This window comes from Ylistrum balloti, unplaced genomic scaffold (genome assembly GCF_031769215.1).
Source record: "Ylistrum balloti isolate Yb309-2 unplaced genomic scaffold, AGI_CSIRO_Ybal_v1 Utg370006, whole genome shotgun sequence".
NCBI classification, from domain to species: Eukaryota; Metazoa; Mollusca; class Bivalvia; order Pectinida; family Pectinidae; genus Ylistrum; species Ylistrum balloti.
The window spans coordinates 1,997,539-2,025,125 of record NW_026782081.1 but is presented as its reverse complement, the minus strand read 5'-3'; the positions used below and the strand labels follow the sequence as shown (position 1 = coordinate 2,025,125).

Below are 27,587 nucleotides of genomic sequence, written 5' to 3'. Positions count from 1 at the left end.
CAGACTGACAAGTCGGCAACTGTATGCTCTCCCAAAAATTTTCAGGGAGCACAATAAAATGAAGAAGAAAAAATAATATCATTAGCTATTAGTAAGATTCAAAAGATAAGCACTAAACAATGAGAAAAACAAGTTCTGATCATCTTGTTACTCTGACCTGTCCTGATAGTAATATTATCACTCCATTGTTTCCTGTCCGTCTTATCCATAGTCGTTTGGGGAAGTTGTTGACAGTTCTCATTTTATTCTCCATGAAGTTCCTGATACATGAACAGGAATCATAATCATTCCATTCCTCTCTCCTCACCCCTTTTCCTCATCTCATTTTTTCCTCTGGTTCAATAATTTTGTTTCTTAAGAGTTACGGTCATTTGATCAACATGTATTACTTTGTCTGAAAAATGTTACATTTTTCTGTCACCTAAATACTTTACAATGGCACAGTATAAAACATCATGTTGTGAAATCATTACTGTATTGATCCTTGGGGCCAATACATAACTTCTAACACAAATGAGGGAGGTGGGCTTATTATAGGACAATGAAAAAGCATTTGGTAATTATTCTATGATACAGCAATATACATGTTTATTATCAGACATTGGCTTTTTGCCTGATCAATACAGTATAAAACCGGGGTGTGGTATGTCAAAAATGTATCTATCCTGCAGAGGGTGTGGTGTATTGTCAAAAATGTATTTATCCTGTAATACAATACAATGATGTTTACTTATTAAATAACAATGAAACATTGGTTTAAATTTTTACCCAATATGTATTGCCAGATATAGACGTATTGCAGAATAGATTGTCTAACACCATCCTGCATCAACACTTTTAACCAATCAAAGACAGACTGAGAGTTACCACAGCTGTAAATGTAAAAGCTTGATAAAAAATCCAAATCTGATTATGTTATTTTCAACACAATTTTGACTTAACAACATTGATAAGCTCAGGAAACACAGAATTCATGAAGTGTCCACGGTCAGAAAACTTGTAAAGTTCGGGTTGGAGGCCATCTGCTACCTGCTGGTGTTCTTCCCATGGTATAAATGGGTCATCTGTTGACCCAAACTGTACTATAAAATCAGTATTGGCCTTAATTTTTTGCCATTCCCAAGGTCGGCTGTAGTACCCACTCTCCCGTTCATTTTCATCCCCAAGGTCTGTGACACATGCGGAGACCAATATAATGCCTTTGACCTTGTAACTTTCTGCAAATCTCATGGCAGCTTCAGCACCAGAGCTGTGTCCAATGATAACAGTTGATTCATCACATGACATTTTGTCACGCATGAATGGGATCCAGATATTCTCTCGAGCAGTGATAGGGTCAGGCATGTTTTGTAGGTCAGAGGTCACTCCAGATAGGTTGTTGATTTTCTCATGTGCCCAGCCATACCAGTTGGCATGGAATACATCTCCAGATCCATTCCCAGGAATAATGGCAACCTTCATTTTTTGCTCTGCAAAAGAAAACAGATGCATAGATGCACTTGCTGCTCTCTAACTATAGATCCAGTTCCTTTTCGCTAAAGTTCATTTCTGGTCTTCATTTCACTTTTTGTTTAGAATAATACTGAAACAATATTCTGACTACACATTTGTATTTTGAATAAAGAATTCTGAGTGTATATCTTTGTGGGCCAGGCCCCACTTGTATAAAACATCTCAACTTGAGATTTCCGCAAGTCGAGATTTTCCTCTATCTCTTCAAAAAACGGCTTGTATAAAATTTTCTCAAGGAACAGGAGAAAGTCCTCGGCTAGGATGTCCTGAAATTCCTTAAGGAATTTTCATACAAGATATTTTCAGAGATATCAGCAGAGAAAAATCTCGACTTGAGGAAATCTCAAGTTGAGATGTTTTATACAAGTGGGGCCTGGTCACACAATTTTATACACATACAAATCTTCAGTATGACTGAGCAGGGTTACACAATTTTATACCCATACAAACCAACAGCATAACTGGGGCCTGTCATACTATTACCACTGACCAAATAGCCATACATAATACAACAAACCCCACTTCTTTGAAATCACATCATTTGATATCTCATCATGCAGAGCTTACTACACTCTTAATATCGCTCTGACATAATAAATCCCTTGTTATAATAAGCTATGCATATATATTTTAAGCATTGAACTGTTTTAATTTGGCATTCATTGGCTTATGAATGCCAAAAAGATAAGGCCTTTTCAATGAAGCGATAACCGTTGAATTTGTATTTATCCAGTTGGTATTTATAGTCAATGAATACCAACTGAAAGCAATTCAATTCTAATAATTCACTGTTTTCAAGTTTCATCTTATCATAAGGAAAGACAACCTCAATTTACTTATATTACTTGGAATATTTCTATGCTGTTGGCAGTTCATGGGCTGGTAATACACAACTAATGTTGGTAAGGTAACATTGTGGCAATGCCATACAATGTAAAATATGCCTTTCTGTTTAATATCAGATTACTGGCAAAATGCTATTTATCAAATCTATCGAACAGTGTTTTCTATCTGCACTGGACGATGTCCTGATCTGGGCACTTATCAAGTTCAAGGCAAAGAAATATGATACCTGATCATCAAAAATGGGCAGTTAACAAAACAGGTCATCCTTTAAGTCCACAATCCTGGGTAAGTCGGGGAACAAGCAAACAAATAGCAGAATAGGATTGACAAATCAGGACTGCAAGGAAAATTCCAGACTTGGTTCAACTGACATTGTGCTCTTCCAAGACTGTCTTTGACTCTTTTTGTTATACAAGTTACCACTGACTGGTGGTGGAATCCCCTGAGAAAAGCACCAATAGAAAGTCAGCCAGCAAGGTAGGCCCGAAATTGTCCAAAGTACACTGAAGCTGCAGACCATTATAGGAAGCATTTGTGTTGGTAAATGACAACTGAACATTTATCATTCACAGCAGTGAAGCAAGGCAAAAGGTAAGGATAGAAAGACAGAATTGTAACAGTGGTCAGATCAGAGAAAGACCAACAACATTAAACAGAGTGACAACAGGGATTGTAGTCTCTTTCTGAGTGCAAGATAGAACCAATATGGTTCTCCTTTGTGCTCAGGTTTGATACATTGTCAGCATCAGAATAATTCAGCTTAAACCCTGTGTGGTGGCATAGGGAAACTAGTTCTATATAGCAGCTCTCTAGTATAGGAGATACAGATAGCAACATGACCAGCTTCTGGCTGCTTCAGCTAACATTCTAAAGAAAGATCAGTAGCAGAAGAGGCCAGTGACAGAACATCGGAATCTGGTGAGAAGGGGATACCCAACAACCACACCATTTCAAATCAACTTTAATCAGCCAAGAACTAACCTAGGATATCAAAGCAGACCTCAATAAATAGCGCTGGAAGATCTTCCTGATGGAGCTGACCGTTCCATGGGAGGAAGGGTGTGATGAAGCACATGAATTAACAAATGTTTATTGTAAAGCAACTTTAAGTTACATAATAGAATAAGAACAAGACTGCAGAAAATTAAATGATGAACATTTTAAAGAATATTTTAAATGATGAACATTTTAAAGAATATTCATCCTCAACAATTCTTGCAACCTTGAAAATGTTGGCATTTGTTGATTACTCTGGCATGACAAATTCAGGAAGGCTATGATAAAGTTTCAAGATCAGAAAACCTGAAGGAAGTATCTTGTAGTTAGTATATTGGTGAATTTACTGAAACTAGAAGGTTGCTCAAGCACATCTGTTGGTTAAAATGGGACGGCAAATTATTTTTACCAAAAATGATACAAAAACAAAAAAAAAATTGTTTGGTGTAATTGATATGAAAGGGAATACATTTTCTTCATTAGCACCAAGCAGGCCAAATCTTTAAGAAGAAAACCAAATACAGCAGGGTTTTGACACAAATAAGTGTCATTCAGGGTCTTGAGTAGTGGACATATAAGGTCTGTGTCAATGATGGTTTTCTGTGTGATGTTTTTGTATATAATTATGTATATAGACAAAAATTCAGGAAAATTTTATAAATACATTAACCGTGGGTGATATAACAGTAGAAGACTATGACATAAATAAGTTTATTCTTGTTAAAATACATCTATGATTGGTAGCATTTGTGAATATTGCATTGATGGTGCTGGTAATCAATTTAACCAGAGAAATGCTATTTTCATCCCTGCTTAAATATGCTATAGCAGTAATGATAGCCTTATTTCAGTAAGGAGAAAATAAGTTAATGATGTCACAAATATTTTCATGGATGCAAAAGATGCTCAAATATTGAAATAAAACCTTTAAGAGTGTGTAATAAACAAGTATAACGACAATTCATGCTAAACCTGGGTTTAAGGGATATAAAAATAATTTAAATGTTCTATTTGAAACAATGTTAATTGTTTATGACAGAGATTCATGGAGAAATGCATGATACGAACGTCCATTCGTCGATAGATAAATTAGTAAACTCGTTTGATTAAAACTACGGTAAAAACAGATCAATCGATAAATGGGAGCCATTTCATGGATAATCAAAGACATACATGCGCACGTATAAAAAATGTCATCGCGTAAAGTAAGCATATTAGTAGTAAGACACATGACCACGCCCCCATTCTCAGCGTAATACCAGAAAATGTCGATTATTATTTTTCGTCCAATACCTCAATTATCTAAGTGTCTGTAAGAAAGATATGACACATTCTTACTTGCATGTATAAGTTAAAGGTTATTCCTGCCTTCACGTCAAGTGACAGTGCAATAAATATGTGATATTTACGCAGGTTCCCACGAGCCAAACACATACACGTGGTATTGTTATTTTCATTGAAAACAAGTGCGCGCGCAAAATAGACTAGAACTCTGGGATAGCATTGATGGGCACGAATGGCCGCCATGATGGATTTTGTGAAACATTTCAAAAATGTAACATTACAGCGAGATTCATGAGCCTCGGACGACTATGTGAGCATGGTAGTAAGGCTCAACCAAATGTTGGTTGTGTATTCTAGTGGTTAGTTCCACAAAAAACTGTGTATTATTGTGATTTTGCCTTGATAATACAAGGCCAGCTACGTGGACAGGCTCATTAGCATATTTGAGGTCAGGAACGATGAGTAAAGTATCGTTTCGAGCTCGGGCGCTGGACGCCACGAAGGCAATGGCTATATTCAAGGCGGATGAAATACCTGACCTTCCAGACTTTGCAACGATCAACCGATCGGTGCCTCAGATGCCAACCGGAATGGAGAAAGAGGAAGAAACGGTACGCTTCCTTATTGAAGCATTCTCGGTCACTGATTGGCCGCCATATTGGAATGGCGCGTTATTCGCCATTTTTGTTTTAATTCATATTCTTATGGATATGCATCGTATATATGCATTTGTATAAAATCGTTGCATAATAACAATGACATTTTAGGCTAAAGGCACATGGCATTGTCTTATGAAGCATGGTTTTGCAGCTCAATATTTATTTAATCACGTGACCGTATGTTTATGGCCGCCATTTTGAACACATGGAATACACAATGTATTGTTTACTTTCGCGTGTATTCTCGTCAAATTATGTTTTGTGACAGTAAATAAACAGCTTGACAGCATATTAAACCCACACTTGAGACTATAATTAACTATTTTGCCTTTTAAAAATGTATGTTTTAAACATTTATTTCTCATCTGAATAATAATAGTGTTCGGTTCTTGGAAGACGTCCTGTTCTACTGACCATACTACGTAACAAAAATGTTGTTATTTCTAATTCATAGGATACCTGCACCAGTATTGTTTTGTCGAAAATAATATTAGTAGTTATTATGAAACACATGCACATATAGATGAACGAGAAAATTATTTAATTAGTAATTTGGGGCGATTGACTACTTGTTACCCATAATTGAATTATGTCCCTTTAGTCATTTGTGTACATGAATATACTATATAAATTTAGCTCGTACATGATAAAGAACTGTTGTATACAGGATTTGACAATTTATTAAAAAATATTTAGGGATGAAAGTTATAAGTTCTGGTGTTTAATAAGTAAGGGTAAGTTGATTTTAGTCGTTAAGAAGACTAAATACTTTGTTTTGCACAAAACTCCCTAGTTGAAAGCTTTTTATGCCAGTGTTAAATGTCTGCAAAACCACTTTGCTGTTACACAACAGAAACTCAAAGGATTTAAAACTGCATATCTTTATTGGTTTGGTGGGGAAAAAAACAAGATGAAGACTTTCTAAATAATTACCCCAACAAATCACTAAACCAAATGGTCAACAGTGATAATCTAGGAGGGGTATGTGGGCCCATCAAAACAAGAATAGACCCCAATGTTTTCCCATTGGTATTTGCATAGGATGGCAAACTTCTTTTTGACACCAAAGAAAATTGCTTAAAATGGTCCACTGCACTTGGCTTTTAGAATTTCCCTTGCCAGATAGTTTTTAATAATGCTAATACATTTGTTATACTAGGTGGTGAAGCCAAATTTTGTGGTTTTTTTTGCTTGTTGCTGGTGACTGGCTGTTATGTTTGTTGTGCTCTCTTTGTCCATGCATACTACCTGAGGATTAGGAGATTTAGTGTTTTCAGACTGGAAAACTATATTGAATATCTAGCAAAGTGTCATTGACATTGTAAAATATAATCTAGTATAAAGCAGAAATTGTCTGCAGAAGTCATTGGAAACTGTAAAACTCTTGCACTGTATATTTTGAATTGGGAACAGTTGGGTCTCAAAGAAAATGTTAGGAAAGTGATACTGCATAATAATAGAAAGGAAACAAGACTTGTTTATGTTGGCTCTTTTTTTGCTGTATATCCAAAATTGAGGTCCATTATGACAAATTTTCAAATTTGTCTTTATATATATGTATTATGAATTCAGTTGAATAACTTTAGCTTGGACTGTTGTGTGATTTAGTGAGAATAATTGTCTTGATATTTTTACAGGAACACCATCTTCAAAGGGCCCTGTCAGCACAGCAGGTCTATGGTACATCTGAAGCATTGGTCATCCCCATACCTGAGAGTGACGATATCGCTGATCGCTATGGCAACCTGTATAGGGACGAATTCAAGCAGACAAAACAGTTCATCCACATTCAAGGTAATGTTCATATGAGTCATGATGAAACATCTTTGAAGTAAAACAGTCTGTTTACAAGAAGTTGGAGCTTCTTGTGTGGTGTATTCACTTTCTTAATAAAATTCTAGTGCAATACATGTTGGGTTTAATGTTTTGTTGATACACAGCGCCATGTTTTGTTTTTGTAAGTGAATGATGGATGCAAATTGATGAGGGCATGGGAAGCAGTGATGTACTCCTGTAGTTTCAGTGTAGTAAATTTAACTCAAAATCAATAAAAGAGAACTTCACTTAATAGCATTGTACTTGTCAGCGACATTGAATCTGCTTGTGACATTAACAACATGCAGATCTATTGATCCAGATTTCTGACACAGTTTGTGCAATATATCAATATCAAAATACCCCATTAGAATATTGGAAGATGTTTTCTCCGTGTTTTCATCTGGCTTCCATGGATTATCCCTCTTTTAACAGTAAGTCCTAGTCATTTCGTTAGCATCCAGAGGAATGCTGTAAAACTTGTTACTATGTAATTAATTGTTCTTGTTTATATGAAACACAACTGAAATATACTTAAAGAATATTGTAGAGTTATAGAATTATTGATGGCAGATTTCTTTCAAATATTGAAATTTCTCGGTTCTATTTATGAATATTGTCATAAAATTGAAAAGAATTCAGTGACATAGATATTATTTGAAATTTGACAGTAAAGTGGGTTTTTTTAACTATCTATTGACTTAAGTATGTATAGTATGTATGCATACATACAACCAACCAATTGTTCCGAACAGATTTTTCTCTATTATTAATATCTGTTATAGTTCCAAATCTGAGGAACACTACTTGTTGTAAGAATAGTTATAGAAATATTGCACTATTCTTTGGATAAGATAGATCTACCCTTCGTGACCCACAAATTGTTGTGGTCATCCAATGGCTGTTGGATTGCTCCCAAGGAGTTTCAGTATCATTTAGTCATTTTACTTCTTTACCAGATCCTTTTGGTTTTATTATAAGATATAGAAATTACAGTAACATTTATTGATAAACGTAGTTTTTTGTATAATGTTGGAACTTGAATTGATGTTTATTTTGATATCTAGCATTTGGCATGGAACAAGAAATCCCAGATTATGATATGGATAGTGAAGATGAACTGTGGGTGAATGAACAAGCCAAAAAGATGGAGATAACACCACTCAAGTTTGAGGAAATGATGGACCGTTTGGAAAAAGGAAGTGGACAACAGGTACATTTTTTTTTTTTGTTATTATGTCAAAAGTCTTTAAAATGATTCTATAATTCCTAATCCCATCCCAGTTGACTTCAACAGGTCAAGTTCAGTATGGATTATCTGATATGAAGGGTTTTTTTTTTCCACAGGTTGTGACGTTACAAGAGGCCAAATTACTGTTAAAGGAAGATGATGATCTGATTATTGCTGCCTATGACTATTGGCTGAACAAACGATTACGCCTGGTAGGAATGGGTTTTTTTAAGTTTTGTATTCTTCCAACTTGAATTTCCTTTAGATAATACCATGTTATTTAGTGCACAAACTCTATGAGTTTGTCTGCAGAATATAATAATCATTGAGCTGAAGTATAATTTTGCCACAGTAATCGATTTGATAATAAAAAATGAGTGTCCTGTTAAATGTATTTATTTGTATTTATTTTTGCAGGAACATCCTTTAATTTTACAAGTGAAAACAGAAAAAAGAGATGGCTCAACTACAAATAATCCATATGTTGCTTTCCGGCGACGAACAGAGAAAATGCAAACACGAAAGGTAATTGATGTGCAGTGTATTAAGTCACTAAGGTTCTCTCAGATTGAGACCTATGTTTAAACTACTCTTTTTGTTACTACAGCAAATTTGAGGTTTATAAAAAAGGTTGCACAGTCTGTCATGGAACCATGTATTAAAGCACAACTGCAACACTTTTTGTTAGATTTAATTTGGCTCTGTGAAAGCACAACTGTTTATTGAGCATGGAGGAAGATCATTTTTATTTTGCAGTTTTTTCAGCGATGTAGCACTGGACGCTCAAACTATGTGTTTATTTCCTCTGTATTTTCATAGTAAATCTGGCCAAGTAAAAGACATTATATCAATGTGTAAGAGATACTTTGGTTGAGTGAAGGCCTTTGATGCTCAAGATTAAATATACTCCTGTGCTAGAATGGAGTCCTGATTTGATGATTTCGGTTTGTGGTAGAGTTAGATCCATTGACAAATAATTATATAATCTGCACTATATGTTTGATCTTTATTACATAGTTTACAGAAATTTTCTTTTTTTACGAGAATCTGCTAAACTCATGGTTATTGATAATAGAGATCTTGATGGAGACAAAGTCAAAAAGTTGTGTGTAGCAGTGTTTCAGATTGGGCCCGGCCATCAGCCAATGGCCGAAAAAAAATGGCCGAAAAAAAAAATGAATTTGGGACAAAGGCCGGAAGTATTTCAGGTTTTCAGACTAAATGGCCGATAAATTTTCCATTGAATAAGACGATAAATTTCAGCAATTAATCGGTTCGTCAAAATACTCTCATTCAAGGCCTAACGAATACAGTTCGACTGGATTCCGACCATCTATTCTCTGAATGCATGTCGTGGAAGCGTTTCTTAATCTTTCACTCAGAACACCTCGCCTAACCCTTCCAACGTAGTTTCTAAAGAAAACGACGAATGGTATTCCGAACGTTTCTATCGCTCAGACGCTTGAAACAAAAACAACATGACGAAAGTACATTGAAGAGGGCCAAAAAACGTTATTTTCTTGCGATGTTTCTTGACCAACACCAGAACAGGACGAAACAATTATAATTACCAAACAAGAAGAAAATAAAACCACGACAGCCAGAAAATTTCAGCAAAAATGGTTACAACAATTTAAATGGCTGATGTACTCTACTTCTGTGACTGTCTTGTGCATAAAAATAAATGTTTATCGTTTGACTGTGGCCCAAATGCTTTTGTTCTTTCGGACAAAATGGCCTTAGAAAATTTCAGTCTTTAGGACATCTGTCCTAAAGAAAGCTGGGCCAATCTGAATCACTGTATAGTATTCCAATTTTGAAATAATCATTGTAAATATATTTTTAGAGTGAGACAACTTTTCCAGATGTCTTGCTTCTTTGTGCCTGGAGCATGCCAACAGAGTAAATTAGTCCCATAGGGCAAATATAGTTGATACAAGAATTTCAAACCTGATCTGAAAAACAAATGATATTAATAACATTTAATATCTCATTATAGTTTTATAAAGTTCCAGTGGTTACTTTAGAAAGTCTTTTTGTCCAAGCAATTAGGTAAGAAAATATTAAATTTTATGTGGAAGTATTTAAGTACTGTATTGGGATATGTACCAGTAAATCCTCTAGGGTGACAATTGTGTGCACACAAGTGATATACTTGCAGTAAATGATGAAAATGACTGTTCTTGAATCTTCATTTTCTTTCATTACAGAATAGGAAGAATGATGAATACTCATATGAAAAAATGTTGAAGTTGCGTCGAGATCTGAATAGAGCAGTGTAAGTACCCAAAAATGATTGTTTGTTGCAAAGTAAAATGAATGGCTGTTGTCATTTAGCTATTCTGGGTCATTATGAAGGAAGTTAAAAAAAAAAAAAAAAATCACAAAACATTTCTACAATATATTTCGAAATTATTCATATTTCAGTGGAATGAGTTTGCACTTGACAAGATATTATTTATCCTGCCAGTCAGTCCATCACAGCCAAAGATATGATATTTGTTCACATGAAAATGAAGTATTATTCTGAAAAGATCCTCAATAAAAATGCAATGTGCAAATGCAGTCCAAGTCCAACCCCAGGACATTAACAAATTTGATCTGAAGTATCACAATGTGTTTTGTTTTGTGATTTAAAGAAAAAAGATAAGATAATGGTAGTCTCCATTTGATGTAATCTTCATGCATTGTTGGACAGAATTTTACTTTGTACTGAAAAATATTTCTTTTGCTCTTAGAACGATATTAGAATTAATAAAACGACGAGAAAAGACGAAAAAAGAGATGTTGCAACTTACTATAGAAGTATTAGAAAAAAGGTAAGTAAAAATATGCATTTTCACATAACTGAAATGTTCAAATGTCCAATACAGTGACAACAGAAGATGTCATGCCACTGTGTTCCAGATAGCCATTTTGTTGCTACAAAAATTGAAAAGGTCCTTGAGTGATCTTCTTGATCTGAATACTTGTCATATTTTTAGCATCTCCACCATTTCTCACACCTCTACCCATAGAGGAAACATTTGTTCCACTGTGGTGCACCAGGGAGACATATATTCTGATTGGGTGCAGTTAGTAAACTTAATATCACATCCCAAATAACATACTGATTTTCCTTCACAAGAGAACATCAACTGTTGAACCTGTGGCATTTTTCAAACTTTTTGAATTAAATTTGTTGTATACTTCTGATATACTGATCTTTTGAGTATACATTGAGATTATATTGGAAGTATGGAAATATTTTGCATGGTATTAGATTTATAGTAAAAAATCAAGGTTGTTTAACCTTCAACAACATTATATGTTCTATGCCATGAAAGGTAGGATTTCTTAATCTGCATACATATGTAACTGTACATGGGGTGTTCAATCAAAATGTTTACAATGAATGAATCTTGTAAATAAAAACATCAGAGACAAAATGTAAAGATAGAAAAGGAGACTATAGCTTCCAGTAGTGCATCAAAGCAATACATTTATCTAGTTGTGGCATATTATTTCATTGAATTAAAGTTTGTATTTTCAAAACCTATTTACACTTTTGTAATCTATATCTTCACTGACTTTGAATTTTGGATGAAGCTTTCATTTTTTTCTATCTCCAGGTATCAAATAGAAGACTTCAGTGGCACTATGCTACAGGAGGCTGAAGCATTACGACATAAGATGCCATCAACCTTCATCCCACAATATGCATATGGCTCTTCAGGCTGGGGTCAAACAGTAAGTTGATTCTTTAGTGTTTGCATGATTTTTGAAGTGCTGTAAAGATCAGCTGATTATTTAGAATTCAAAAGCAGTTTCTCCAGCTTTTGTGAGTTTTTCAGTAAAAACCAAGCAAATACTAAAGCACTTCATTGAACACCCTCTGGTGTTCCCGGTAACGTAGTGCTGGCTTGTTGATGCAGTATCATCAGAACTAAACAATTTTAAGGTTAATAATTATTTTTACCTAAGGTTATCACTTGTTAATGATTTACTTTTATTTGATGTTTACTTAAAAGAAATTATTTCACACTTTAGTACATATAATTTGAATGCTTCTCTTTGAAGTGTTTTTTTAAACACAAGTCAAATGAAATTGTTCTTGGGGTGGGGGTGGGGGTGGGGGGGAGTACTGCATGTCATGTTTATCACAAAGCATTTGTAGCTCCAGTCTTCAATAAGCCACACAAAATAACAAGCAGGTTAAAAGATCTGAGCAATGATATAACCCTTTGTTTTCTAAACATTGATTTTTGTTTGATTCAGGAGGAGGTAGTTGTGAGAAAAAAGCGTGAATACAGAAAGAGGAAACATAAACCAGTGCTGCAGCATCGTGAAAATACAACCGTCCAACCCACCCGTCACTTCACTGACATTGATGTCCTCCACACTGATGTCTACAGCTCTGAAGACGAGGGTTTATCTCCGGTACAAATGATTCATATGTTCTTGACTAAATTTTTAAAAGTAGTGCTATGAAAAAAGTTAATTTTACTATACAAGTGCTATGGAACACTACTTTGAGGAAATTTTAATAGTTGACTTGTATATATATTTTACAATGCATTTATAGTCTTTACAAGTAATGGTTTTCAGTAATATTATCAATTAAGTGATGTGATTCCTGATGTGGATTTTAGAAAGTAAGTAGGATATTAACTTTCTGATTGCATGAAAATATAGTTACAAAAAAAATGTACAAGTTCAGTAGTTTTGATGATTTGTTCTTGTCTTTTTGTAGGGCATGTCCCCATCTGACCATGAAGATGAGAATGATCCAGATGGTCCCTTTGCGTTCAAGAGAAGAAAGAATTGCAATTACTTTGCTGTAAGTGTTTTGAGCAGGGAATTATGAATTAGTTTATATTCTCAGTAACCTGCATAAACGCTTGGATTTGCAAAGTCAACAGGTATATACTTTTACTCTCGATTAAGACTCCAAAAATTTCTTAAATTTACCATATTTTCTTCTTCTTTGGAATTATTTTTATATCAAAAATATTTTTGTCCCGTTTTTTTTATTTATTGAATTTGAGTTTGGAATATGATGACATATTGGTATTTTCTGGATATTTTTTTGATGTGGCAGTTCCACTGAATCAAGAATTTACAGTCTTCCTTATTTTTTCAGTAAACACCTTACAATTCAAATAGGAAAATCATGATACTTGATCCCTTTTTCTGATAAAAATGTCCTTTCTTCTTCACTTGTTTCATTAATAGTTTTAAAACGGTTTTAAACGGAATTATTAAGAAAAATGAACTGTATCATTGCTGATAATACATAAGGTTGCTGAAAGTTTATTTTCAACTGATAAACTCCCTTTGCCTCGAGAAAATGATGCGATGCTGGGCTATGCTGTGTCCCCATTATTGACAGAAAGACATGTTGTACTTGGAAAGGTTCTTCCAATACATACAGCATCCTGTATGGGGTATAGTTTATTTTATAAACCATTAAACTGATCATGATATATCGTGATCTGATCACCCTTTGAGGACATGACTAATGTAGTCACAACGACCTTCACTTAAAGACCACAAACAATGATATACATATTATGTTTGTATGTTTAGATGATAATATACATTTATATAAGAATATACATTTATATAAGATATTCTTATTAGTATGGGTATAAGTAAAACTGTGCAGAGTGGGTGTATAATTATGTTCTTATCATGTATTTATGTTTGAATGATATACATATTGTGTGTAATAATTTTTTATGATAATTTGATTTTTCAAAAAGCAGATGAGATTTTTTTGTTTTATATTTATATCAAAAATCATATGTGATGGAATAATGGATGAGTTTTATTTAAAAAGCCAATGATATGTTTGCAGCCTATTTTAAATCGCCTGGGAAACTGGTCTTGGCATAGCCCTGAGGATGGTGGCCTAGGAGAGAGGAAGTACAGATATAACCTAATGTCCTTTTCCAGACCGCCGCGAACTCAGGGCTTCTGTCGGCGGAGGATGGGCAGGGGAGGCAGGTTAGTAGCGATTGATAACAACTAAGAAATGATATTCACCATCATATATAATGATAAATTCAGTTTCCCATTAACTTCTTTTATCCCTAATACAACACCTACAAACTTTCTTTGCTGTTTTTTTTTTAAGCTTTCTATGATGTTCAAGGGTTTTTCATATAAATCAAATTTATGACAATGGCTTTTACTTTAATTTATGGACAACTGTCATCTTTGAATATTGTATGTGTTAGGCATGTTGAAAAGTTCACATTTTGGTGAAAAATTTATTAAATAATACCTTATTTTCACAAAAAAGGGGCTTGAAATGGATCACAGAGAGGTTAATGTTTGAATGATAAAAAGTACAAAATATTGAATATAGAAATAAAAACATACTATCATCAGTATGTATCGATGCTCCTTCCATCTGCCCCTACTTTCCCCTTTGACATGACTTTCATGGTTTTTGAACTTGTTTGAGAAAGTAATACTCTTTATACAAGTTTTTCGGTCTTTTACAACAAAATTTTAGTACTCATTGATATTATGTAAATGTTACCACTGACTGTCCTCAAAATTATCAATGATGAGATTGGATAATGGTTCTTAAAATTCCAGCTTGAAATTTACATTTATGTTAGTTTTAAGACATTACTCATACATTTTGACTTTTATTTTTTAACAGAATATTGGTAGACCGAGCTTTCACACCTTGGGACGACGAGCTAAGTCGGACAGACTTGTCGTCAGGTTCCGGGCCATTTTCAGGGATAGTAGGGGATTACGTCACATATATCAGGGAAAGAAAAATGTAAGTTCGAAGAAAGTAGGTCACTTTGTTGCCTCTTTGTTTTGATTGATTGTGATGGAGTACTCAATCTATGTTAAGAAGATCCATAATGTGTTAAGGAAAGAGCTTGTTGAACAAATCTTGATGGTCAGAATGGCTGGCAGTTTTGTCAAAATTAATTATTTCAAACCTTGCTTTACATTCATAAGGCATGAAATTGAAATAGTTGCTAAGAAATGACTCATAGCAATTCAACAAAGTTAACATGGATAAAGTGGTAAGTCGGACAACAAAAGTGCTTGCTCTCATCTTTGCCAAGATAAATTCATCTTTAAATTTTACAGATTCGTTGATTTTTGAGAAAAGCGCGATGCAGTTCTGTCAGTTGGATGTTTTGATTATAATTAATACAAATATTATGAATTGTTCTTTTTTAACCTTTTGTAGGAGCAATGTTAAATATTGATGTGTTTTTTAAAATCTGCCTGTTATATTTGTTTTCATAGACCACATTTTCGTCCACATTCACCGACTCTGGATGACATGACTTCACATGGGTCCAATGTTACTAGTGCTGAAGAGGAGACTGAGTTTAATTTAGAGAGCTTCCAGTCTCATCGTGAACAGTTACTGCAAATGCAGCGGGCCCAGGAAGAACAATTACGCAAGCAGGACACACTTGTTCTGGACAGTTCGTGTAGTAGTGAACTTGATCATTCCTTTTCTTCTCAACCCACCTCAAGATTCACACTTGATTCTGAAAGTGCAAAATTTGCAGTATCTGCAGTACTGAATACATCTCAACTTCAAAGTGCAACAAAAACTGGTGCTAGTACACAGTCTTCATCATTGACACCTTCATCGTCTGTATCATCAACAATATCAATAAAAGCCATCAAACCAACATCCTGTGTGGCTGTAGTGACCACACCTTTGCCAACAGTGGCAATTTCAGCAGTGTCACCTGCAGTCACGTTGTCATCGCCTCTGGCATCCGTTATCCCAACAAAGACTCTATCCAATGGACCTATATCAGCACAAAGTAAGACTACAAAGTGTTGCATATGCTTAATCACTATTGTTTTATTTAACGGTTGGTGGAATGTTGCAAATTTTCAGCCCACCGTCATCAGATGAACTGATCACATCGCCTGCTGTGTTACATCTGTAAACGGTTCTTGTTTTCGTTATTTCTTGAGAAGTACAGAAGGGGTGTTTGTAAGACAAAATATGTAGGTTCCCATCTGTCCCTAGTTGTACACTTTCAATTTTGAGTGATAAGTGAAACAGAGTGGTGGAAAAGCTTGTTTGTTATTGCTATTTTTTGAGAAGTAATTGACAAGTGTTTCTCCAATGTGATGTGTAGATTCTTCTTGGTCCCAAGTTGTGCTCTTTAACTTTTGTGTTTGCTCGAGAGTGGAGACCACCTTTGATTTAGACAATTGCTCTTTCTTAGATTTCATTTGTAGCTAGTGTTCCATTTTATCAAAAGATTAAAAGGTAAAAGGAAAAAGTGCATGAAAAGATAAGCCTCGCATAGAGTCAATAAAGATCATTCCATGGTGGGTGCCAAGATTCTTCTTGGATCACTTTGTTTTCAAGGCTGAAAGTAAAATGAATATAAATGATGACATGTAAGGATTGTGGTGACAAAGAATATTGTGTGGTGATAAAGAGTATTGCTTGATGTTTATTTTGGCTTTTGATGATTACTTTTCAGGTCAGAAGGTCACATGAATAGAAAAGTTTTTCCAAATATTGAGTATTGTTGAGCAGCATTTACTCAAAATTAATACTGTGCTTTCTCACATCTCATGGAATGTAAATTGGTTTCCACACAATATATGGAGATCTGTTTGGTCTAATTCACTTTAACCTCATTTGATACTTTTTCATTGGCAGTGCTTTCAAATAAGTACTTTTCTGATCTGAAGGTCAGAGGTCACAATGAAATATTGGTTTCCATAAGTATCACCAAGTTGGGAAAGTAATCCAAATTACCGGCGCCAAATCAAACATAAATTGTTTGGAAATGAGTAAGTGTAATGATGGATTGAAAGAAAGGACATACATTGTATAGGTTTTTAGGTCATGGAACATGTGTCATGACCATGTATGTTTGTTTATTGACTTTTGTTCTTTATTTCAACAGATAAAATCACAGGGCTTTCAACATCACCAGCCGCCACAGTGCTACAGCTAAACTTTCCACTCAACAAAAACAATAACTCATCGCTTCCACCACTGACTACCACCAAAAGTTTGTCTTCTAGTCTAACTTCCTCCTCATCGTCATCATCATCTGCGTTCACGCCAATCAATTCAATATCCAACAAAACTGTCTCGGCTGTCAGCTCAAATCTCCTGAAAAATTTCTCTAAAGCTGCACCATTGGATAGTATGAAGTAAGCAATTGTTACTGTGTGTGTAGCATGTGAGATAAACAATGCTGAAATTATAGTTGTTTATCCACTTCCTTGCCGGACTGACAGTCTGACATATTATATTCCTTATGATAACTGGTATTATCTAGGTTAGAATCAACTTTGAAAACTAACATGGAAGTTGGTGTTTAAGGTAATGAATTCTATGTATTTACATAACTTCTGTCAATTTTCTGTACATCATCAAAGGTAATAGATTATTTACAATATGGTTCTATTTTCTTTCTAGGCAGAACCATGACGATGTGAGTCATCTGAACAACATGAATAATATGAACAGTATAAAGCATGATATGGCAATGGATGTAACCTGATGGTACAGGATAATCTCGGTCGACTGTGATCTCTTACAGCCCACAAGTAATGGCACACCAAAGCCAGCAACCAGTGTCACCACACTTTGACGTGCCGGTGTTGTCCTGGCCTTAGCAACAGATTGTATTGAGTGATGGAGGAGGAAGCTTGGAGTTGTTATGATATAGGGGATATAATACTAGGTTTTTAGTGGAGTTACATCAGGAGCTAGTAAAGAAAATCACATTTTGGATAATATATGTTGATCTTAGGCTGTATCTCAAGTTAATTTCTTCTTGCTGATTTTAGGCTGAATATGTGGCAAAATGGGGAACTTCTGAAATTCCATTGTGCATGAGAATAAACGATGTCTAGTATGAAAATAGGATTCTGCAACTTTTAAAATTTGTTAGTGATGGAGACTGAATACCTTAAGTTGTCAAATTTGTAAGAATTTATGCACTGAAAAAGTGCAAGTCGCAAAAAGAACATTTTTAAAATGTTTAAATAAATGTTGTTAATTTTGCACATGTAGAGCAATAATTTTTCAAAATTCCTTGAATCAGAAGTGATATTATAAATAATGTCTCTTTGTTAACCCACCTGTTGTTTCTGTAAACCAAGCATTTATTTAATCAAATGTATAATAGAAACAACTGCACTGTGAAAAGCAAGTGTTAGATACAAGCATGAACAAAAGCAAATATTCCATCATTTCTTTTCAAGTAATCTCATTTGATGATGAAGTTTTCATTGTGTAAAATAGGATCCAAAAAATAATTTCAAACTATTTCAAGAGTAGGTTTACTTCCACAGTTCTACAGTGTAGATAAATATATCAGAAAGTGATGTACTTTGATTCTGTTATTTTGTGAATGTGAAACTATTTATACATGTATTATATATTGTATATCTGAAGTCATCTTTTAATAGATATGTGAAAAGTTTTGCCAACTTGGTTTGACCCTGTACCAAGGCTCCTTTGTGCTAAAGGGTCAGTTTTATTACAGATTTTTGTGAGTCTTCTTTCCAGAACCTATTCCAATACACTGCGCAAAGATGGTGTGAAGTGTGATGTAATTATTAAGTCCCTTTGACTTCCACTTTGAGGTCATATTTGACACCTACTTTTCTATATCTTGCTAATACTTCACAGGGATAGCCTGGTTATAAGCGATTTTTCAGTAATTCTAAATACTTCACAATTATTGATGCTTTTCCGACAAGAAAATAAAGAAATAAAATGTTGCATCATTGAATAATTAGAATCCATGTGAATAATTACATAGTAAATGTGTGAATCATCAGTTATTTATATAAGATGTTTGAATTGATTCAGATTCCACAGTGTTTTCATATTATGATACAACTGAGTGTTTAAAGATGTATACTAAAAAGTTGTTCAAATCAGGGCTGTCTTTGAAAACATTTCTCCATTACTGAATTGTCAAATAGAAGCAAAAAAAAATTAGCTTGTTAATATGAAGAGAACTTCAGAATCAAGGATATATTTATGATTTAAGAAGAACTTCTTAAAGATCGTGTTACATGTGAAAACTACTACAGAACTAAGTGTACCAAAGCAGCTTGACAGACCTACTAGAAGTAGATCTGTAATCCTTACTCAAAAGTTTGCATGGTAGATTGATCAAAACACCAGATTTTGCATAGTTTGTGGTGACTGATTTTTTGTTCAGTAGTACATTGATTTGTATACATACTGGTGCACTGAGAAATTGTACTCTGCCTAACTCAGCAAGCTGTTCTACCTCATTTTGATACAAGTGGAAGATGTTGATTGTAGATGTACACGAGTGTAGCCTGTGTATGAGACTATAACAGGTAAAGCATATAGGACCAACACAAGAATAAGTGAGTCCTTCAGTTGATGAAATTTGTATGTTGTTTTGCAAGTCAGAAAAACTTTGTATGTACAATTGCAGGTGTTAAGTCACACCTTTACAGATACAGCATACACAAATAACACATGGACACAAACAATACATGGATAATTGTGTTCTTCACATGATGAAATTTGTCTGCGTGTTTTGTAAATCAGAAAACATTGCAGGTACCATTTCTGGTATAAAGTCACATTATTAGTCACTTTTGGATATGGTTTTATTACAAACAGTTACCATTGATGATCCGTAGAGCTTCTCTGGCCAGGAGGATGAATGAGCGATGTCATGGTGCAGTGTTTGTTGTCTGGCATCAAACTGCACTATAAATGCAACTAGTCTAGAATCACAGAAGGAATTGTGTTTAAATTTGATGGGAGTACTTGAAAGATGAATAGACTTTCAAAGAAGTAGAGTGTTGGAGCCAAATAAGGCAAAAATAAGTAATATTTTGAGTGGTTAAATCCTTAGAGGGTGGTAAAGTGGTTTGATGGCAGAGAGGCTACACTTGTCTTTCATCGAAATGGACAGAATTTGATTCTATGGGGTCACCTGCTAAACCATTTGGGGTTTTCTCCTTGTACCCATAGTTTCCTCTCTGAAAAAGCTGAAGGTACTTAGATCCTGGCAAACATGAAGGATTAATATCAGTTTTTGTCTTGTTTCACAATTGATGTAAACTGTAAAAGGTTTATATTTACATATGATATATAGGTTGTTCTACATGTGAATTTACATCCTGGGTATTGGTTATGAACTTTGACTTAATTTAGTCTTGAACATCACTTATCAAGGAAATACAGCTTTTAACTTAAGTACTCCAGTAATAAACCTTATATATTCTGTCGGGGGATAGAGATGTGGAAGTTGAGGGTGTGAGGCAAAGTACTAGGGCTCAAATAGAAAATAGAGAGCAAAAATTTGTAGCAGTAAATTAAAGGTCTGTCAGGTGTATTAAATGATCGTATGGGACTTGTCACTAAATGGAGTATTATGACCCACAGGGGATAGAGGTGTGTGACATAATAGGGTTTTTTTTTATAGAGGTTTGTGAAACAAGGTGAATTTCAGTGGGCAAGGAACTGGGTCTATTAGAATTGTTTAAAAAAGTTTTTCACTGTTCTCCAGTTACATTTGTTGTACTGTTAAGACTTTATATACATGTATCATAACTGAATCAATTTAAAGATGACCAGATTATCTATTAAGGCCTTGTTATTGTATACATATATATCTTTTTTCACCGTTCTGATTTTAAAGGCTAGCATCAAGTGTATTTGTAGGAGTCACAAAAGATGGTACATTTTTTATTTATAAATCTTCACAGATGCACCTCTGCAATGTAATATGACAGGTAGAGTGACTGTACCATAGAACCTGTTCAACATTAGTGCATCTGGCTGTTATTGTAATGCTGATTATGTTTCCATACAGAAGAAGTTTTCTTCATTACAATGTAAGGATTTTACAAACCATGTCTCTAACCAATATATAAGTTGTGTTATTGAATAATTGATGAAAACCTATCTATTACAGGACAAGAGAGAGATGAACATTTATGTAATGATCATGCACTTTATAGATTACATTTAAGGGTAATGAGAGATATACAGTATACAAAAGAATGGGATGTGTACCAACGATATCATCTATTGTTAAATTACATCTGTTATACTCTGTACTTTTATTAATTATGATCAGTGTATTGGACTTTTCTGAAGAGCTCTAAGGATGTCTAGAGGATCTCTTATCCTCTGGGATGATACAGGGTTATGTGGTCAGAAATACTAGCAGGTGCAATCAAGTTTAGAGGGGAAATGTTTGATGTGATAGTTTACCATATATACAAATGTAGTGTGTGACCCAGTACTAATGAATATTTACTGAAGAGGTATTTCCAAGTATTTGAGAAAATATTGGATAGCAGTTCAAATTTATGAGCACGTGTATTTTGATTGTTGGAGGAGAAAAGAATTATGATGGACAAATAATAAATATATCTGCAGCAGGTCGAGTGAGAATGAGAGAAAGAAATAATAGTGTGAACAAATAAGTTTTGCATGATTTATGTACAATATGGTGTTTCTTTAGTGCTTTTTGAGTTTATTGATAGACAAGGGCTCCCTTGGAGTAGAGTGTGTGGAGAAAACATGTATGATAATGTGTGTATGACAGCATGATGTAATGTATGCATGTGCAATTGTTGACATGGTATGTCAAAGATTAATGAAAAACAAAAACAAAAAAAATCTAATGTGTTCAGCTGTGATACTGTCAGCGTTGTGTACGACGCACAGAGAAAAACTTAAATTACTGGAAATAAATATTCCAAACTAATACTCTTCTTGGTTTTTGCTTTTCCATTAATGATAATGGTATGAAGTTTATTTGTTGAACCACCCAGTACAAATAGACAGACCTCAATGTGTTCTCTGCTAAGCCTGATTTAACTGACACTACAGACCTGTTATCCCTTGGCCTTCATTACCAATAGGGCTTTGAGGATATGTAGATAATCAGAAAATCGGTAGTAATATTTGTTTTACTGAAAATTTGTAGAAATCATCGAAAGTGCCTTAATGTTTTGTCAATATAATTTAATCAAATGTTAACTAGGATATATCTATATTTTTCATTCTAATGCATATTGGTATCATTTGATGAATGTGCAAAAGTTGTCGAATGTGACCTGCAATCGTAACCATGTCCACCCCAATATAAGGTCAGGACTTGATTCTATTGGGTAAATATAAAGCAAGTCTGTTGAGAGGTTTTAAGGATAAGACATTGGTTTAGAATAGAAAATAACTCTATTTGCCCACCATCCACATGTATAAAACGCAGTTATCAGTTTAAAAACATTCCACATTATTTGGAAACAGTAATGTTTGCATTTCAGTCTTAATTTAATTCAATTCCTTTAAGCATCATTTGGGAGGGCCCAAAGAAATGTTTGACCAGACATCTATTTGTCATGGAATAATCACGATGGGGTCCAATTGGCTAGTCTGATAAAACCACCATAGGGCATTTAAGGGGCACATTAATTAGTCGGAATAGGACGGAAAACTTTGGCTTTACAAATTACCTTTACCTATGATTGACTGGAGTTATTGCCCTTCACTAACGAACCTTACCAATTTCTCATCTAAACTTCTCAAGATGAAGTGCTAACCAACTGCAACTGTCAGTCCAATATGGCCACCTATCTGCTATTTATTAGCCCACCATCTAATAGATGGTGGGTTATTCAAATCACCATGCGTCCGTGGTCCTTGTAACTGCTATTTCTGGAAAAGTGCTGGAAAAAATATGCAGTTGTAATTGTACCATTTTTGGACTGCTATTTCTGGAAAAAAAGTTTGTTACCGCTATTTCTGAGAAAGTACTGGATGGATCTTCCTCAAATTTCATATGCAGTTTCCCCTTGGTCCCTAGTTGCCTGCCGACAGGCAGCCATCTTGGATTTTGGAAGTAAAAGTTTGTTACCGTTATTTCTTGGAAAGTACTGGATGGATCTTTCTCAAATTTCATATGCAGGTTCCCCTTGGTCCCTAGTTGTGCATTGTACCTTTTTTGGAGGTGGCCATCTTGGATTTTGGAAGTAAAAGTTTGTTACCACTATTTCTGAGAAAGTACTGGATGGATCTTCCTCAAATTTCATATGCAGTTTCCCCTTGGTCCCTAGTTGTGCATTGTACCTTTTTTCTTGGATTTTGGAAGTAAAAGATTGTTACCCCTATTTCTTGGAAAGTACTGGATGGATCTTTCTCAAATTTCATATGCAGTTTCCCCTTAGTCCCTAGTTGTGCAATGTACCTTTTTTGGCCAACAGATGCAGCCATCTTGGATTTTGGATGTAAAAGTTTGTTACTGCTATTTCTTGGAAAGTACTGGATGGATCTTTCTCAAATTTCATATGCAGTTTCCCTTTGGTTCCAAGTTGTGCATTATACCTTTTTGGACTGATCCAAAATCAAGATGGCTGACAGGCAGCCATCTTGGATTTTGAGAGTAAAATCTTGTTACTGCTATATCTGAGGAAGTACTGGATGGATCCTTCTGATATTTCATAGATATTGGTTTCCCTTGGTCCCTAGTTGTGCATTGTACCTTTTTTGGACCGATTTGAACTCAAGGTGGCCCACAGGCAGCCATCTTGGATGTCGACAGTAATATAGCACCAGCATATTGTCCATTATCCACCTGTAACTGACTGCTATCTAATGATACTCTGGGATCTTTTTCAAATGATATTTGCTAATAGGTGCTTAATAAAAATATCTAGTGCCATCATTGAGTACATTCAATGAAGACCAGTTCATGAACATTAACAACACCTGCAACAAACAAACAAAAATAAACAAATCTTCAAGAACTGAAAACAGATCCTCAAATGGTGGGCGCCAAGATCCCTCTGGGATCTCTTGTTATAATTTCTTTTCATGACAGCATGTTGCCACTTCGCTTTTCCAAGCAGTCCAAAAATGGAGCATGCACAGCTACAGGGACAAAGGAGAGTCCACATGAAATTTGAGAATGATCTACCCAGTATTTCTGAAGAAATAGCAATAGACTTTCATTGTCAGAATCAAAGATGGTCGTCTGTCAGCTGTTTCGTTTTTCTAATCAGTCCCAAAGCTACAAGGGCACATTAGGGACCAAGGTGGTCTACTTATGAAATACAAGAGAACTATCCAGTATCTCTCCAGAAAAAGCAACTATAACCAACAACTGTTAATGGGATGGGCGATGGACCAAAGATGTGGGCAACTTTGATAGGCCACAATTAAAAATAAATCATGATTGCCAACTTTAGGTTTAAAAATATAGCTTTATTAATTGCAGTTTACACTATTTTGTATTCATCTATTTTGTAAAAAGTATAAACAGCAGGCGCATATATCTTGCCTTCAACTTAATGTTTAAAATGTGACAGAACTTTGTACACCACATCACACAACCATTACACTTGTAAATACCTACATAACACATGTGGAACTAGCACACATACATCCACACATATACCTTGCACATGCTAAGACACAACTAGTGGAACAAGTGTTGAAATAAAATCACAAAAACAAACATCAATGCACCGCTTCATTTACTTGAAATTTTAAATCTTGCCTTGAGGAGTTTCAGATATGTAAAAATAACATGGACAAACAGTATGTTGATTTGAGGAGACTGGATGTTAATTACCCCAGTTCTCATAACTTCACATCTCATACTAAAGTAAAAATAAAATACCTTTATTTGTGAAGTTGGAAAAAAAAAGACAGAAAAATGCAAATATTGTGAAATAGGAGAAAAGAGGAAAAGTTGTTCTGTAAATTCTATATGTAAATATTTAGAAAGAAAGAAGACAGGAAGAAAATGCCATTGAAAATAAAGCAAATATGAGATAGTAAATATATCACAAATATTTAGGTGGTTGCCTTAAGTCCCTTAGAACATCTTGATGTAGTTCATTATTACCATTGAAATATCAAAACCAATAGCTCATCAGTTGACAAAAATCATATAGAAAAAAACATTGATCGTACAGAAAAACTGCAAACATATTTTTTATTTTTCTCGTAATTGAAAATAAAATGTTGCCTCATTTCTTTTCTGTTGCAATTTTGTATCTGCCATTTTGCCTTTTGTTTTAAGTTGGTTGAAATAAAGTTAACATTTAACAGATTCAAAAGTTTCAAAAATATAAAATGTTAGAGATAAAATATTATCCATTAAATGGAACCCTCAACTAGTTGTCTCGCTATGAAGCATTCTTAAAGCTCATTAGCTGACCAACATCACACATAACTTTACTTTCTCTTTGGTTATATGTAAAATCAAGGAGCAAGTCTTTGCTAAAAAAAATGTGACAACATTGTTTACAAAAATGTAAACATAATTAGTATGCATGATTTACATTGTATTAATGCTACTTCACTGACAATTCTTTGTATACTTCAATTTAAAAAAAAAAAAAAATTGTTTTACACCAGCAATTTTTCTGACAAGCTTGCAAATTGTTTTCATTGTGTTTTAAATTTGAACCAAAGTAATTTGCAAGCATTTTAATATTGCATATGGTCATTTCAGTAATTTTGTCCTTTTTCACAAAGATAATTCATTTTGGACGAAATATGATTACACCAAGGCACATATCTTTCACATCCTATTCACAGACTACCTAGGTATTTGGCATTTATAATTTTGTCATCATTGGATATCCTTATTTTATTTTGGGGTATGAAGGGCTGCAATGATACTCCAGAGAATGTCCCTGTAATTATACATGCATACTAGGTAATTTTGTGTTGATAACTATGTCAGTCAAATCAGTTAATTTCTTTGTCATTTTTGTCAATCAACATATAAAATTCATCTTAAATTTCTCTATTTTTCTTTTTATCTCATTAAAATAAATATATGCATATATCTGAACATAAAACAAACATTTAAAGCTTCATTATGTATATCTTAGAAAATGTGTATTGATAAGCAAAAGGATAATGCTTGCATCAATACTGTGTAAATGTAAAGAAATTACTGGTCAGATCGCAGCTATTCCATCCTACATAAAAAATCCCATGTTCTAACCTAAGCATTCCACTTCTGTTGGACTATAACTCAATACAATATTTGCAGATATATTTTGGCAGAGCTCAAATATAGATTTGTGTCATGTAAATCATTACCGGTATACATCTTAAAGAGTTCAAGCCAGCTTCCCTCAGACAGAAACAATCATTTTTATATACATATGTTCCAAAATTCAGAATGTATTAGAAAAATAGTTTTTCTATGAATTCCAGAAATATAAGAAGTTTTTAATGACTTCTGTTTGGGCGGAAATGTATACATCTTAAAGAGTTCAAGCCAGCTTCCCTCAGACAGAAACGATTACTTTAATATACCAAAATTTAGAATATGTTAGAAAAATAGTTTTGCTGAGAATCCCAGAAATATAAAAAGTTTTTTAAATGGCTTATGTTTGGGCGGAAATGTAACGGACAGATTTGCAAGGCTAAAGCCGAAAAGGCTTCTGCTAAAGAGGACTTGAAACGAAGGATATTAAATATATCTAGACTATGCAAAGTCTTGACACAAACATTTATTAAAACATATAAATATATATCACACTGTGACTTTAATTGTTCGCATCAAGTATATTGCTTCTAAAACACAGTATTAATATTGATTATAAAACACACAAGTTGTAAAAGGGTTTTTTCTTTGTATTCATGCTTTTCTATATACAGAGTACAACATGGAAAAAGGGGGAAATTAAACTCTTGCTAAGGTGTGTTGTCACCATCTGAAAGAGCTAACACATGTGTATATACACTTCAAAAAAACAAAATTATCTCCCTTTATCTCCAAAGAAGGCACTGTCTTTGCTGTGTCATAAGCTCTACTTCAACTCATAATACTGAGGACTTCTACATGATCCAGCATGCTATAAAACTAAAAACACTATTTCAAAGTGCAGTTAAGAATAATAATACAAGCGGTCAAAGTTTACATAAAATATTTGGATTTAATATTTTGCGAGATTTTGGCGCAATAGATCTATATAACACTAGAGACAGATCTGATTACAAGACATTAGATCTCTTATATTTTTTTTCTTTTTGGTTATTAAAAAGCACAAAAAATGAATATCCCTGAGATGTCAAAATGTGTATAATTGAAATGTAACTTTTTATTATTGCCAAGAAATGTTGATCCACATTATTTCTGTCTAAAAAAAACTTTGCCTCTGATGAATGTTACATCATGCATGAAAATGAAACTGAAAATAATGCTTTTGTTTTGAACACAATTATTTAAATAAGATGAAAATTCAGA

General features: G+C 34.2%; 2 protein-coding genes across 3 annotated transcripts; one reads left to right on the top strand and one right to left on the bottom strand.

The window, feature by feature from the left end:
- Window positions 1-755: 755 nt before the first annotated feature.
- Window positions 756-5,274, bottom strand: LOC132548265 (serine hydrolase RBBP9-like). 2 transcript variants are annotated; one of them, XM_060212114.1, is made up of 2 exons: window positions 5,173-5,274; window positions 756-1,469 (listed from the first exon to the last, which is right to left on the bottom strand). In XM_060212114.1, the coding sequence occupies exon 2, from the start codon at window positions 1,459-1,461 to the stop codon at window positions 922-924; it is 540 nt and encodes a 179-aa protein (XP_060068097.1). In that variant the 5' UTR covers window positions 1,462-1,469; window positions 5,173-5,274; the 3' UTR covers window positions 756-921. The 2 variants fall into 2 exon arrangements, with proteins under 2 accessions (XP_060068097.1, XP_060068096.1); XM_060212113.1 differs by having other exon boundaries at window positions 5,178-5,274.
- LOC132548263 (enhancer of polycomb homolog 1-like) lies at window positions 4,902-22,079 on the top strand. Its single transcript, XM_060212111.1, has 15 exons — window positions 4,902-5,249; window positions 6,935-7,091; window positions 8,180-8,325; window positions 8,460-8,555; window positions 8,761-8,868; window positions 10,554-10,621; window positions 11,082-11,162; window positions 11,955-12,072; window positions 12,601-12,762; window positions 13,076-13,162; window positions 14,183-14,331; window positions 14,999-15,124; window positions 15,610-16,145; window positions 17,256-17,508; window positions 17,777-22,079. The coding sequence occupies exons 1-15, from the start codon at window positions 5,097-5,099 to the stop codon at window positions 17,859-17,861; spliced, it is 2,325 nt and encodes a 774-aa protein (XP_060068094.1). The 5' UTR covers window positions 4,902-5,096; the 3' UTR covers window positions 17,862-22,079.
- The last annotated feature ends 5,508 nt before the right edge of the window (window positions 22,080-27,587 follow it).

Bases quoted from the DNA above. Each gene is read 5' to 3' on its own strand.
- LOC132548265 (XM_060212114.1), bottom strand. From the start codon at position 1,461: ATGAAGGTTGCCATTATTCCTGGGAATGGATCTGGAGATGTATTCCAT.
- LOC132548263 (XM_060212111.1), top strand. From the start codon at position 5,097: ATGAGTAAAGTATCGTTTCGAGCTCGGGCGCTGGACGCCACGAAGGCA. The intron at 5,250-6,934 runs GTACGCTTCCTT...ATATTTTTACAG, and splicing joins TGGAGAAAGAGGAAGAAACG to GAACACCATCTTCAAAGGGC. The intron at 12,763-13,075 runs GTACAAATGATT...GTCTTTTTGTAG, and splicing joins AAGACGAGGGTTTATCTCCG to GGCATGTCCCCATCTGACCA.